At 41.8% G+C, this 16,057-nt stretch overlaps 1 protein-coding gene across 2 annotated transcripts in view; it reads left to right on the forward strand.

Annotated features, from left to right (window-relative positions):
* Positions 1-1,318: 1,318 nt before the first annotated feature.
* SEC14L5 (SEC14 like lipid binding 5) overlaps positions 1,319-16,057 on the forward strand; it is a 52,635-nt gene continuing 37,896 nt past the window's right edge. The window contains exons 1-3 of one of the 2 annotated variants that reach the window (XM_044303887.1): positions 1,319-1,399; positions 9,643-9,718; positions 15,666-15,739. In XM_044303887.1, the coding sequence (XP_044159822.1) occupies positions 15,732-15,739 (8 nt within the window). In that variant the 5' untranslated portion in view covers positions 1,319-1,399; positions 9,643-9,718; positions 15,666-15,731. Of the gene's footprint in view, positions 1,400-9,182; positions 9,316-9,642; positions 9,719-15,665; positions 15,740-16,057 lie in introns of those variants that run through there. The other variant, XM_044303888.1, reaches the window with a different exon arrangement.

A 16,057-nucleotide genomic window follows, 5' to 3' on the forward strand; every position in this document is an offset into this window, starting at 1 on the left:
CTATGTACAAGAATATAACTACTATAATACTGCCTCCTATGTACAAGAATATAACTACTATAATACTGCCTCCTATGTACAAGAATATAACTACTATAATACTGCTCCTATGTACAAGAATATAACTACTATAATACTGCTCCTATGTACAAGAATATAACTACTATAATACTGCCCCTATGTACAAGAATATAACTACTATAATACTGCTTCTATGTACCAGAATATAACTACTATAATACTGCTCCTATGTACAAGAATATAACTACTATAATACTGCCTCCTATGTACAAGAATATAACTACTATAATACTGCTCCTATGTACAAGAATATAACTACTATAATACTGCCTCCTATGTACAAGAATATAACTACTATAATACTGCCTCCTATGTACAAGAATATAACTGCTATAATACTGCCCCTATGTACAAGAATATAACTACTATAATACTGCTCCTATGTACAAGAATATAACTACTATAATACTGCTCCTATGTACAAGAATATAACTACTATAATACCGCTCCTATGTACATGAATATAACTACTATAATACTGCTCCTATGTACAAGAATATAACTGCCATAATACTGCTCCTATGTACAGGAATATCTCCTCTGGTATCTGATGTACATTACCTGGTGTTGATGCCTGTGTTACCTTTTATTACCACCAGGGGGCAGTTTTTACCTGTAAATACAGTCCATCAGCTATAGTGTGACTACAACTCCCAGCGTGCTCCAAAACTACGTTTCTGTATTTTAGCCTTGGGAGTTAATATTCTGGGTGGCAGGATGGGCTCACTGAACCCCTCTGGTGGGGGGTGGTATCTGGGAGGAGTCCCCCTTTAAGGTCCTCTGGTAGTCCCCCCCATTCATTTCCTCTTCAGTTACATTATTTATGACATCGTTACCGCCGTGTGCAGCCTGTGTGCGATGCTGTGCTGTCAGGACACACCTTACCAGTGCAGGAGGCAGGAGTTCCTGTCGTTCCCCCCCCCCATCTCACAATGGTACAGTCTTTTTCTCTCGTACATCTGCGTGGGAAAACGTTTGGTAAAAGACCAAAAGTGTAGGTTGGGCAGGGGAGGAGCTACACAGGGACAGGTGCACGGGCAGGGGGTGTGTCCGCTGTACAGGGAATGAATATGTGGGATAGTACTTTTTCATTGGGTTAATAATACTAAGGAGCCAATCACAATGCCCGTTCGGTTTTAGTGTTCCGTTACCATGGTGATGGGCGGGGTTACTCTGCGCTGTCAGTGAGGTAGGCGTGGCCTGTGTTGTAGCGCTGTGTAGGACAGCCAGACCCGGGAGCAGGCGCCGGGACTGAGGAGGAGGCGAGAGTGCGGCCAGCGGCATGTGTGACCGGAGAGAGAGCGAGCGCCCCCGCGTGGTAAGTAGTGTCCCCGCACCAGTCTGAGATTAGTGATATAATACCTCTATACCGGTGATATAATGCCTCTATACCGGTGATATAATGCCTCTATACCGGTGATATAATGCCTCTATACCGGTGAAATAATGCCTCTATACCGGTGATATAATGCCTCTATACCAGTGATATAATACCTCTATACCAGTGATATAATAACTCTATACCCGTGATATAATACCTCTATACCAGTAATATAATACCTCTATACCAGTAATATAATGCCTCTATACCAGTAATATAATGCCTCTATACCAGTAATATAATGCCTCTATACCAGTAATATAATGCCTCTATATCTGTAATATAATACCTCTATACCCGTGATATAATACCTCTATACCAGTAATATAATACCTCTATACCAGTAATATAATGCCTCTATACCAGTAATATAATGCCTCTATACCAGTAATATAATGCCTCTATACCAGTAATATAATGCCTCTATACCAGTAATATAATACCTCTATACCAGTAATATAATGCCTCTATACCAGTAATATAATACCTCTATACCAGTAATATAATGCCTCTATACCAGTAATATAATGCCTCTATACCAGTAATATAATGCCTCTATACCAGTAATATAATGCCTCTATATCTGTAATATAATACCTCTATACCCGTGATATAATACCTCTATACCAGTAATATAATGCCTCTATACCAGTAATATAATGCCTCTATACCAGTAATATAATGCCTCTATACCAGTAATATAATGCCTCTATATCTGTAATATAATACCTCTATACCCGTGATATAATACCTCTATACCAGTGATATAATACCTCTATACCAGTAATATAATACCTCTATACCAGTGATATAATATTTCTATACCAGTGATATAATACCTGTATACCTGTGATATAATACTTCTATATCGGTGATATAATACCTCTATACCAGTAATATAATGCCTCTGTACCTGTAATATAATGCCTCTATACCAGTAATATAATGCCTCTATACCAGTAATATAATGCCTCTATATCTGTAATATAATGCCTCTATACCTGTAATATAATGCCTCTATACCAGTAATATAATGCCTCTATATCTGTAATATAATACCTCTATACCCGTGATATAATACCTCTATACCAGTGATATAATACCTCTATACCAGTAATATAATACCTCTATACCAGTGATATAATATTTCTATACCAGTGATATAATACCTGTATACCTGTGATATAATACTTCTATATCGGTGATATAATACCTTCATACCAGTGATAAATGCCTCTATACCAGTAATATAATACCTCTATACCAGTGATATAATGCCTCTATACCGGTGATATAATGCCTCTATACCGGTGATATAATGCCTCTATACCAGTGATATAATACCTCTATACCAGTGATATAATAACTCTATACCCGTGATATAATACCTCTATACCAGTAATATAATACCTCTATACCAGTAATATAATGCCACTATACCAGTAATATAATGCCTCTATACCAGTAATATAATGCCTCTATACCAGTAATATAATGCCTCTATATCTGTAATATAATACCTCTATACCCGTGATATAATACCTCTATACCAGTAATATAATACCTCTATACCAGTAATATAATGCCTCTATACCAGTAATATAATGCCTCTATACCAGTAATATAATGCCTCTATATCTGTAATATAATACCTCTATACCCGTGATATAATACCTCTATACCAGTGATATAATACCTCTATACCAGTAATATAATACCTCTATACCAGTGATATAATATTTCTATACCAGTGATATAATACCTGTATACCTGTGATATAATACTTCTATATCGGTGATATAATACCTCTATACCAGTAATATAATGCCTCTGTACCTGTAATATAATGCCTCTATACCAGTAATATAATGCCTCTATATCTGTAATATAATACCTCTATACCCGTGATATAATACCTCTATACCAGTGATATAATACCTCTATACCAGTAATATAATACCTCTATACCAGTGATATAATATTTCTATACCAGTGATATAATACCTGTATACCTGTGATATAATACTTCTATATCGGTGATATAATACCTTCATACCAGTGATAAATGCCTCTATACCAGTAATATAATACCTCTATATCGGTGATATAATACCTCTATACCTGTAATATAATACCTCTTACCTCTATATTGGTGATATAATACCTCTATACCCGTGATATAATACCTCTATACCTGTAATATAATACCTCTATACCGGTGATATAATACCTCTATACCAGTGATATAATACCTCTATACCAGTGATATAATACCTCTATACCCGTGATATAATACCTCTATACCCGTGATATAATACTTCTATACCCGTGATATAATACCTCTATACCTGTAATATAATACCTCTATACCGGTGATATAATACCTCTATACCAGTGATATAATACCTCTATACCCGTGATATAATACCTCTATACCCGTGATATAATACTTCTATACCCGTGATTTAATACCTGTATAGAGGTATTATATCACAGGTATACCGGTGATATAATACCACTATACCTGTGATATAATACCTCTTACCTCTATACCCGTGATATAATACCTCTATACCCGTGATATAATCCCTCTATACCCGTGATATAATACCTCTATACCGGTGATATAATACTTCTATACCCGTGATATAATACCTCTATACCGGTGATATAATACTTCTATACCCGTGATATAATCCCTCTATACCCATGATATAATACTTCTATACCGGTGATATAATACCTCTATACCGGTGATATAATACCTCTATACCGGTGATATAATACCTCTATACCAGTGATATAATACCTCTATACCGGTGATATAATACCTCTATACCAGTGATATAATACCTGGTACTGGGGTGGATGGTGAGTGGGCATTGATTGCAGCAGGTCAGGGGGCGGGGCTTATATAAGGTGACACCGGGGAGGGGACATTAGAGGACAGATGGATCCTGAGATGTCTGTAGCCGGAGACACCTGGACAGTGGAGGTGAGTATCTTCTGAGGAGAGAGGGGATGCCATTAGTTACTAGTCAGGTTAATTAGCTGGGAGACAATCATTCTGACGAGCTGGCCACCCCCTTGATTACTGGGGCATTCCCCTTTAAGTAGCACAAGCCTGTGTCCTGGTACTTTGTTACAATGTGTCGACGCAGGTGAATGTATTAGTCTGATCAGCTCTAGACTGGATATAATTGTAACAAACCTTCAGCTGTGAAGAGTATTCGGTCTGTGCCATCTCTGGATGCAAATGGCACTGTTCACTTTCCCTGACAGCAAGCAGAGATCTTGACGATGATGATGAAATTAAACACCAAGGCAGGTGTAGGGGGAATAATGAATTCCTCCCAGTAAATAGGTAGAGGTCAGGCTTTCCTTCTATCCTGTATTTGGGGGCATGTCCAGCAGAGGGATATTTTTGGATGGGGTACGTGGTGGTCGTGGGGGAGTGGAAGCCATTCAAAGCCGCTTCCACAGAATGCAAAACTCTACACCCCCCATGTGTCAGCGGTTATGGATAGAGCGGGGGGGGGGGGTGAATATTTTTGCAGCAGCCGCCGTGGGTCACTGCAGTCATGCAAATTCCCCCCCAGCGCAGATCCCGGTCTCATGTCACTGCCCGACCACAGTGAGAACAACAAATGCAAACCAGTTGTCACCCAGCTTTCCCAGAGTCCTGAATGGTAGAGCAGCCCAGATAGGCAGTGGATGAGCGACTCCATAGCTGGGACAACGCGCCATTCAGGACGCCTGAAAAGCGGGGTTAAAATCCTTGTTGGAGCTGGAATAACATATACCATACGGGTCCTCACCCAGCTTTCCCAGAGCTCTGACTGGCAAAGCAACCTAGTCACACAGCGGATGGGGGGAGTCACTGGAGAGCTCGAGATATTTACCATTCAGAACTGGTTTATAACCTCTATGAGAGCTGGAATTGTCCCCATACGAGTTGTCACCCAGCTTTCCCAGACTCCTGCATGGTCTCGTCACCTAGTGGACGACGTATGACTTTATGACGAGGCAGATATTAGACAAGCTCCGACCCTCGCTGGAGCTGAAACGTCCCCCACCTGTTTTATCACCCAGCTTTCCCGGCCCCTGAGAGGTGAATCCACCTGGGGCTCAGACTTCATAGCCAGGCAGGATGACCATTCAGGACCGGGCACCTGGATAGTGACCATATGGGCCGTCACCCAGCTTTCCCGGCCCCTGAGAGGTGAATCCACCTGGGGCTCAGACTTCATAGCCAGGCAGGATGACCATTCAGGACCGGGCACCTGGATAGTGACCATATGGGCCGTCACCCAGCTTTCCCGGCCCCTGAGAGGTGAATCCACCTGGGGCTCAGACTTCATAGCCAGGCAGGTTGACCATTCAGGACCGGGCACCTGGATAGTGACCATATGGGCCGTCACCCAGCTTTCCCGGCCCCTGAGAGGTGAATCCACCTGGGGCTCAGACTTCATAGCCAGGCAGGATGACCATTCAGGACCGGGCACCTGGATAGTGACCATATGGGCCGTCACCCAGCTTTCCCGGCCCCTGAGAGGTGAATCCACCTGGGGCTCAGACTTCATAGCCAGGCAGGATGACCATTCAGGACCGGGCACCTGGATAGTGACCATATGGGCCGTCACCCAGCTTTCCCGGCCCCTGAGAGGTGAATCCACCTGGGGCTCAGACTTCATAGCCAGGCAGGATGACCATTCAGGACCGGGCACCTGGATAGTGACCATATGGGCCGTCACCCAGCTTTCCCGGCCCCTGAGAGGTGAATCCACCTGGGGCTCAGACTTCATAGCCAGGCAGGATGACCATTCAGGACCGGGCACCTGGATAGTGACCATATGGGCCGTCACCCAGCTTTCCCGGCCCCTGAGAGGTGAATACACCTGGGGCTCAGACTTCATAGCCAGGCAGGTTGACCATTCAGGACCGGGCACCTGAATAGTGACCATATGGGCCGTCACCCAGCTTTCCCGGCCCCTGAGAGGTGAATCCACCTGGGGCTCAGACTTCATAGCCAGGCAGGTTGACCATTCAGGACCTGGCACCTGGATAGTGACCATATGGGCCGTCACCCAGCTTTCCCGGCCCCTGAGAGGTGAATCCACCTGGGGCTCAGACTTCATAGCCAGGCAGGTTGACCATTCAGGACCTGGCACCTGGATAGTGACCATATGGGCCGTCACCCAGCTTTCCCGGCCCCTGAGAGGTGAATCCACCTGGGGCTCAGACTTCATAGCCAGGCAGGTTGACCATTCAGGACCTGGCACCTGGATAGTGACCATATGGGCCGTCACCCAGCTTTCCCGGCCCCTGAGAGGTGAATCCACCTGGGGCTCAGACTTCATAGCCAGGCAGGTTGACCATTCAGGACCGGGCACCGGAATAGTGACCATATGGGCCGTCACCCAGCTTTCCAGGGAATGGATAGAACTTAGAGAAGTTACATTATAAGAAAATGAGAACGTTCTTCCTCTTTCCTCTGGATACTTCTGGAGTCTTGAGTCGCCCTGCTCTGGAAGATGCTGGTCCTGACCTTGAAGGGCTCTGACTGACTGCATCAGCACCTGATTTATTACACGCGCCAACGCTTTGTACTTTTCTGCGCTTTTGAGCTGTAATTCGAGTTTCCACCGTGCGATATCCGTGGAAAGATCTTGTCCTTGAGAAGGTGGCATACTGATGGGATGATAGACGCGGCGAGAAATCCGACCCCAGGCGACTTTATTCCTTCCTGAACTGGGATTCTTGCCCTGCCCTGCTCAGGTAAAGCCGATTTAAAGGGTTTGTATCCCTCCTTCTCCAAAGATCAGACATTTGTAAAGTTTTTCTCTCTGGTTAAAAAAATGTCAACTGTTTTCTGTTCAGTTTTATTATTCCAAAGTTATAGTTTTTCGAAAATGCAAATTTAGACTTTAGAGCTGGAGTTGGGGGGGCGCTGTTGCATAGGTTTCAATGGAAAATGGGCAGTGGTCAAACGTGGTACTACAAGTCATTAAACCTGCAAGAAGATTTGAAGGGAATGTCCTACAGAAATGGAAGAAGTGTCAACGTACTCAGCAGGAAGAGGTCTCCAGTGGTACATATTATAGAAATGAGGGGTGATACACTCCCTTTAAATGCTCACTGCCCCCGTGATGGTAAAGGCTATTATTATTTGTGCATTTGATGTATTCTGCGCGTTGTCACCCTCCATTATATAAGTGCAGTATATTGTGACTTGCATAAGTCGCCTGTGATTCCAGCGACGAAGGGCTGTAACCCAATAGGCGCAGCTCTGGGCATGGATATGGGGGTAGGGGGGAGGCGCTGGCGAAGTTTGAAAGCTCCTGTAAGTAACTGTATCCCATGGAATGGACGTCTTATAATTCTCAGAAATTGGACGCAAAGGATTTCTAAGACTTTAATAAAGAGGGATTACGTGTAAGGAACCCGATACCTATGGCACCAGGGAGGGACCACCGCGTCAGGGGCTCGGGGAACGTGTTTCTTTCATGTCAGTGAATGGAAATACAACATTGTTTACATTCAGAGGTTGAAAATCCTGACCTAGTCTCGCTCGCGCCGTCGCATATTGTTACAATGTATCCGTGTAGGTAATCATCACAGAGGCAGAATAAACGAATCACCATTTTTAAGATCTCTGCTGGCAGTCAACAAATGGAAACTGAATTAAAATTTGTTTGAGTCGTCCTATCTCTTCCTGGAAAAGCTGAGTGACTACCAAACCGGATCCGCTTACAGCTCTGGTAGGGGTCATCACCCTATTTTTGGAGGCAGATTTACCTTTCTGGACTCTGGAAAGCTGGGTGACAACCCCTGTATAAACTGTATTAGCTGATTTATTGATGGTCACTCAGCTTTCCCAGGATCCAGAATAACAAAGCTTCTTTGTTCAGGACTCCGGAAAGCTGGGTGAGGTGTATTGGTGGCCCTATTGGGTTTCATCCAGCTTTCCCAGTATCCTGAATGGGAAGCATACCTAGTTAGGGCTCGTGCACACGACTGTATGTATTTTGCAGCCCACAAAACACGGATCCGCTAAAAATACGGATGACGTCCGCGTGCATTCCGCATTTTGCGTAACGGAACAGCTTGGCGATTATAGAACCAGAACAGTCCTATCCTTGTCCGTGATGCGAGCAATAATAGGACATGTTCTATTTTTTTGCAGAAACGGAATGCATGCGGAGTAACTTCCGTTTTTTTGGTAGACCCATTGAAATGAATGGTTCTGCATATGGTTCGCAAGAAAAAAAACGGACACGGAAAGAAAATATGTTCACGTGCATTAGTCCTTATACTTTGTCACACTGACGCCTCTCTGCATAGTGAGTCCGGTGTGCCTTTCAGGAGTCGGAGAAAGCAGGGTAGCAGCACCCATCCTTGTGGTAGCTATGCCCATATACCCATTTTAATCCAGCTTTCCCAGAATCCTGAGTGGCAGGTTATAGTGGTAGTAGGAGGAGAGTTGCACATTGCATTGCCGTTCACGAGTCCGGGAAAGCTGGGTGAGGTCTTCTTGGCTCTTTAAGGGCAGCTTCGAGGGTCAAGGGAGTGACAACGTCCTGAAAGAACATACAATTCTGTCACCAAAATAGCCGTCGGGTGTCAGGCTGCAGCTTTCTCCTTCCTTCTCCGCATGCGGGTATCTATGAAACCGGGTCACATTACAGCCTTGTGATACCCGAGCCGGTGCGCGGCCCCGCCGGCAGCCTGGGTCTCTGTAGTAGAGTCCGGGGTGCGCGCCTGAACCTCCCGGAGTCACCCTGATCTGTTATCTGGAACTAACTCCTCAGCTCAACAAGTGGCACCTCCGCGGAGAAGACGGCCCTCGCCAGGTTATTTGGGGCTAAAACTGGGATTACTTAGACACTGAGAATCCTAATCCCTAATCTGATCCCTGATTTAAAGACACTATACAAATGTGTTGCTTATTAGTACTCCATGCTCCAATTTTCATCACTGGTCCTCGGCACTATAACTCCCAGCATGCTCTGTCAAGCCTTCCTTTTTTTGGGAAAACAAAATTTGATAGCCAGTATGGCCGAAACCATAGGAGAGAGTCTGTAGCACTATATACTGTATATAGGCAGAGGTGACTAGTATGAAATGTTCTGCTCCAGCTGGCAACATTGTGAGGAGTCTCTGTCCTTCTTCTTTTCTAGAGGGTTTGCAAGAAGCTTCACATGTGGATGTAACTCTGGGTAACAACACCGGACCACCTGGATTATCTGCATCAAGGTACTTACCTTCTACATAACTAATTCCGTAACTACTATAATACTACTCCTATGTACAGGGATATAACTACTATAATACTGCTCCTATGTACAAGAATATAACTACTATAATACAGCTCCTATGTACAAGAATATAACTACTATAATACTGCTCCTATGTACAAGAATATAACTACAATAATACTGCTCCTATGTACAAGAATATAACTACTATAATACTGCTCCTATGTACAAGAATATAACTACTATAATACTGCTCCTATGTACAAGAATATAACTACTATAATACTGCTCCTATGTACAAGAATATAACTACTATAATACTGCTCCTATGTACAAGAATATAACTACTATAATACTGCCTCCAATGTACAATAATATAACTACTATAATACTGCCTCCTATGTACAGGAATATAACTACTATAATACTGCCTCCTATGTACAAGAATATAACTACTATAATACTACTCCTATGTACAGGGATATAACTAATATAATACTGCTCCTATGTACAAGAATATAGCTACTATAATACTGCTCCTATGTACAAGAATATAACTACTATAATACTGCTCCTATGTACAAGAATATACCTACTATAATACTGCCTCCTATGTACAAGAATATAACTACTATAATACTGCTCCTATGTACAAGAATATAACTACTATAATACTGCTCCTATGTACAAGAATATAACTACTATAATACTGCCTCCTATGTACAAGAATATAACTACTATAATACTGCTCCTATGTACAAGAATATAACTACTATAATACTGCTCCTATGTACAAGAATATAACTACTATAATACTGCCTCCTATGTACAAGAATATAACTACTATAATACTTCTCCTATGTACAGGAATATAACTACTATAATACTGCCTCCTATGTACAAGAATATAACTACTATAATACTGCCTCCTATGTACAAGAATATAACTACTATAATACTGCCCCTATGTACAGGGATATAACTACTATAATACTGCTCCTATGTACAAGAATATAACTACTATAATACTGCCTCCTATGTACAAGAATATAACTACTATAATACTACTCCTATGTACAAGAATATAACTACTATAATACTGCTCCTATGTACAGGAATATAACTACTATAATACTGCCTCCTATGTACAAGAATATAACTACTATAATACTGCCTCCTATGTACAAGAATATAACTACTATAATACTGCCCCTATGTACAGGGATATAACGACTATAATACTGCTCCTATGTACAAGAATATAACTACTATAATACTGCCTCCTATGTACAAGAATATAACTACTATAATACTACTCCTATGTACAAGAATATAACTACTATAATACTGCTCCTATGTACAGGAATATAACTACTATAATACTGCCTCCTATGTACAAGAATATAACTACTATAATACTGCCTCCTATGTACAAGAATATAACTACTATAATACTGCCCCTATGTACAGGGATATAACTACTATAATACTGCTCCTATGTACAAGAATATAACTACTATAATACTGCCTCCTATGTACAAGAATATAACCACTATAATACTGCTCCTGTGTGCAGGAATATAACTACTATAATACTGCACCTATGTACAAGAATATAACTACTATAATACTGCTCCTATGCACAAGAATATAACTAATATAATACTGCCCCTATGTACAGGGATATAACTACTATAATACTGCTCCTATGTACAAGAATATAACTACTATAATACTGCTTCCTATGTACAAGAATATAACCACTATAATACTGCTCCTGTGTACAGGAATATAACTACTATAATACTGCTCCTATGTACAAGAATATAACTACTATAATACTGCCCCCTATGTACAAGAATATAACTACTATAATACTGCTCCTATGTACAGGAATATAACTACTATAATACTGCTCCTATGTATAACAATATAACTACTATAATACTGCTCCTATGTACAAGAATATAACTACTATAATACTGCCCCTATGTACAAGAATATAACTACTATAATACTGCCTCCTATGTACAGGAATATAACTACTATAATACTGCTCCAATGTACAAGAATATAACTACTATAATACTGCCTCCTATGTACAAGAATATAACTACTATAATACCGCCTCCTATGTACAAGAATATAACTACTATAATACTGCTCCTATGTACAGGAATATAACTACTATAATACTGCCTCCTATGTACAAGAATATAACTACTATAATACTGCTCCTATGTACAAGAATATAACTACTATAATACTGCCTCCTATGTACAAGAATATAACTACTATAATACTGCTCCTATGTACAAGAATATAACTACTATAATACTGCTCCAATGTACAAGAATATAACTACTATAATACTGCTCCTATGTACAAGAATATAACTACTATAATACTGCTCCTATGTACAAGAATATAACTACTATAATACTGCCTCCTATGTACAAGAATATAACTACTATAATACTGCTCCTATGTGCAGGAATATAACTACTATAATACTGCTCATATGTGCAGGAATATGACTACTGTATTACTGTGGTCTGATACTTTTAGGCGTCTGGGGACTGGTACACTTAGTTTGCTTTTTTTATTCCACATGACTGTTTATTGTGTCCTTGCCTTTTCTTTCCCATGTAGCAGGTAAGTGCTCTTGGTCGGGGGCCCATTCAGAGGTTTGTATGGGGCCCAGCTGTTTTTAGTTACGCCCCTGCTCCTGATACTCCTCTATAATGTGGCGGTATACGGCAGGTCTTCTAATTGTCCGCTCTGCGGTTACAGCAGGGGTTACTGCGATGCTGACAATTTATGGGTTGGAGTGAAAAAATGTCTTTATTTCTTCCTCCTACACGTTCTTTATGGTGAAGAACTGCACAATGCAGGGGGGTCGGCGCAGTGTGTCGGGGCTTTGAGTTTCCAGCCTTCTTCTGGCTCTGAAGGGTTTGGGAGTCGGCAGCACAAGGACCATTTGTGTGCTTCTTAAGCAGGGCATTGTCCCTGGGATGCGCGGTGATTGGCGGCGGTCCTCCCACGGCACGCTCCACTACCGGCCATGTCCTCTGGTGCCTGGTAAAGGAACCCTTGTTATTTTTAATAGGAGAAACATTGTCATTAGTGGAGGCAATGACCAGATTGTCTGCAGAAGGGACTCTTCCTAGACTGCCGGCATAGAGGATGGGAACAGTCAGCATGGATGTAGGAGAACATGGAAAGAGCTTGCTTGCTTTTCAAATGGCTTTTATTCCCAGATGATAAATCTACACATGCTGCTGGATCTTTTTTCTTTTTAGAGCTGCACTTTGTGCTCCAGAGCTGCCCTTCCTACAGTAAGTCAGGTCATTTAAATCCATAGTTAGATATTTTGGGTGCTATGGACAATTGTCTTCTCAGCTGGTCACCCACAAGTGTTTTCTTCATGTTTGTGAACCTTGTGCATGTTGAGCCATCCATACCACCAACCAATCTGGAGTCATCGATACACCCTATGTCCCCCTTCCCTGGCCCAAAGGTGGACTCTATGGTTGGATAAGGCTGGTCATTTGTGCCATCTGTGGTTGTCTTTTCATGTGGTTAACTGATGTTGATGGTCCCATGACCAGGACCTCTATTTCTGCCCAAGGTCTGGGTCCCAACTATCCCTAAAGCAACAGGATTCAGTAATGCCCATGGCTGGTTGAATCTCCATAGTTTATATAATATTTTCATGTTCTCATATAAGCCAAGTGCCCAAGTGTCCCATTTCTTCTAATTCCCTGAGTTCCCATCTATTTCAAGGAACGTAGATTGACGTCTTTTAACCCCAGGAGCATGATGTTTGCCTAAGAACAGGAAACATAGGAACATTAAGATTTTCCCAGTGGTCCTCGCAGTCTTTGGAGTATCATCTTCCAAGACAGAGCAATAATGGAGGTAATACGAAGGTGTGCTCGAGAGTAAGAGGTGGAAGACACTGTGAATTTTTTATGTAACTTCTGGAGAGCAGGTATGGTTGTATGTTTGGGTGCGGAGTAGAGAACAGTTGGGTTTGCAAGATCGGATGACGTTGGTAGCTCATGATACTTGAAACCCATAAGAGTAGTCTGTCTGACCAAGACTTCCTGCTGGAACTTTGGTTTCTCCAGTATCATCCTTCTCTAAATGTGTGGTTGTCTATTTCACTACTTTTGGAATGTTTTGGTTCACATCAAAGGTGAGGTGCAGTAAGCTGAATTTGCATGCCTCGATAGCATAATTGATTCTAGATCATAACTCCTGGTAGAGAATATAGTCCATAATCTGAGCCTTGAGGGTTTCTCCAGTATCTTCTACATTGGTGGTCCTTTTATTTTACTCCTTTGTGGTTCCTTCTTTTGCTACTTTTAGAATTTTTTGGTTGAGACTAGAGACCAGGTTCATGGCACTGTAGGCTAACAAGCAGTTGGGTTTGTAGGGTCAGTGGTCATCCAAGCTTGTTGGTCATGATATCTAGTAGAACATGAAGTCCATGAAAGTAAATTATTCAAGCAAGACCCACTTTTACATTGAGAGTATCTCCAGTACCTTCCTCCTTTTACTTTGCGGTCCTTTCTTTCACTACTTTTGGAGTTTTTTGGTCCACACTCTGGTTTGGGTTGCACTGCACTACATAATGAAGAACAATAATGAGTTTGCAAGTACTAACTTTTAACACCTAGAACATGAAGCCCAAGAAGAGATTCTGAGTGATCAAAGCCTTGAACATTGAGGGTCTCTTAGGAACTTTCTTGGTGATCTCTTCTTTTACTCCTGTACTGTTTTTTTTTTACTACTTTTGGTACTTTTTGGTCAAAGTTCATGTTATGTTCTTAACTGGTGAGGTGGACACGCTAAACCACTTGTATGACAACACTTATCTAGAGCAACATGGATAGGTGGTAAGGAACAGCAGAGAGCTGGTGTAGCAGATGTTGCATAGTTAACAGACATCTGGTATAGCAGAGTTAACCTGAAGACCATTGTAGTAACATTGTCCGGTGTAGCAGAATTAACAGGAGACTGGTTTAGCAGGGTTGTAGCAGAGTTAACGTGAAGACCAGTGTAGGTGACTGGTCTGATGTAACAGAGTTAACAGGAGACCAGAGCAGCAGAACTATTTCAGGTTTAACCAGCAGACCGGTATAGTAGAGTTGTGTGATGTAGCAGAGTTAACATGAGACCTGCATGGCAGAGTTTCCAGTAAGGTAATCTGAAAACCAGTGTAGCAGAATTCAGTAGAGTTCACAGGAGGCTGGAACAGCAGAGCTGTAGCATGGTTAACTAGAAGGCCAGTGTAGCAGAGTTGGCTGATGTAGTGAAGTAACATGTAGTATATGAGGATGCCTGCGACAAACCTGAATGATCAGGCGGCGTCCACGCATCTAAGCCAAGTTCCTTTAATCTGATGGGGTCACATCATCACTGTAACATAAACTTTATCACAACTTTTTGGGGAACTTTTGTGATCCGTGCAGAGTTCTGAGGGGTTTTATGTGATTACCGCTCATAGTATATAGAGATGAGAGAATTTCATATTTTGAAATTCGTTTGCGGTTCGTTTTGTGGTATTTAGTGAATTGCTTTATGGATTCTGTTACCACGGACCATAACGCAATTCTATGACGGAATGCATAACGGAATGCCTTTAGAGGCATTCCGTCATAATAGAAGTCTATGGGCTGCAAAACTGATCCGTCCCATTTACGTTATGCAGGAGAGAACTCAGGATCAGGAGAGGACACCCCTGCATAACGGAAACGGGACGGATCCATTATGTAAACGTTACTGGACAATTTAAGATCTCTATGAGTACTACTACGCTCAACTCGAAGCCTCTAAGGTTTTATAGTTGGAAATGTGCTCGATGCCAATACTGTGAACATTAAGTCTAAAACCAAACAGAAAATACTGATATAATCCATGATATGATCTATTGCCAGGTTCAATACTACGAGAGGATGTCCACCCTAAAACACCATTCCACAATACATGGAGATGATTAACCTATGAAAAGGTAAGTCACTGTGTACATACATTACTTATCCTGTACTGATCCTGAGTTACATCCTGTATTATACTCCAGAGCTGCACTCACTATTCTGCTGGTGCAGTCACTGTGTACATACATTACATTACTTATCCTGTACTGATCCTGAGTTACATCCTGTATTATACTCCAGAGCTGCGCTCACTATTCTGCTGGTGCAGTCACTGTGTACATACATTACATTACTGATCCTGAGTTACATCCTGTATTATACTCCAGAGCTGCACTCACTATTCTGCTGGTGGAGTCATTGTGTACATACATTACTGATCCTGAGTTACATCC

Source organism: Bufo gargarizans, chromosome 8 (genome assembly GCF_014858855.1).
Source record: "Bufo gargarizans isolate SCDJY-AF-19 chromosome 8, ASM1485885v1, whole genome shotgun sequence".
Classification (NCBI taxonomy): domain Eukaryota; kingdom Metazoa; phylum Chordata; class Amphibia; order Anura; family Bufonidae; genus Bufo; species Bufo gargarizans.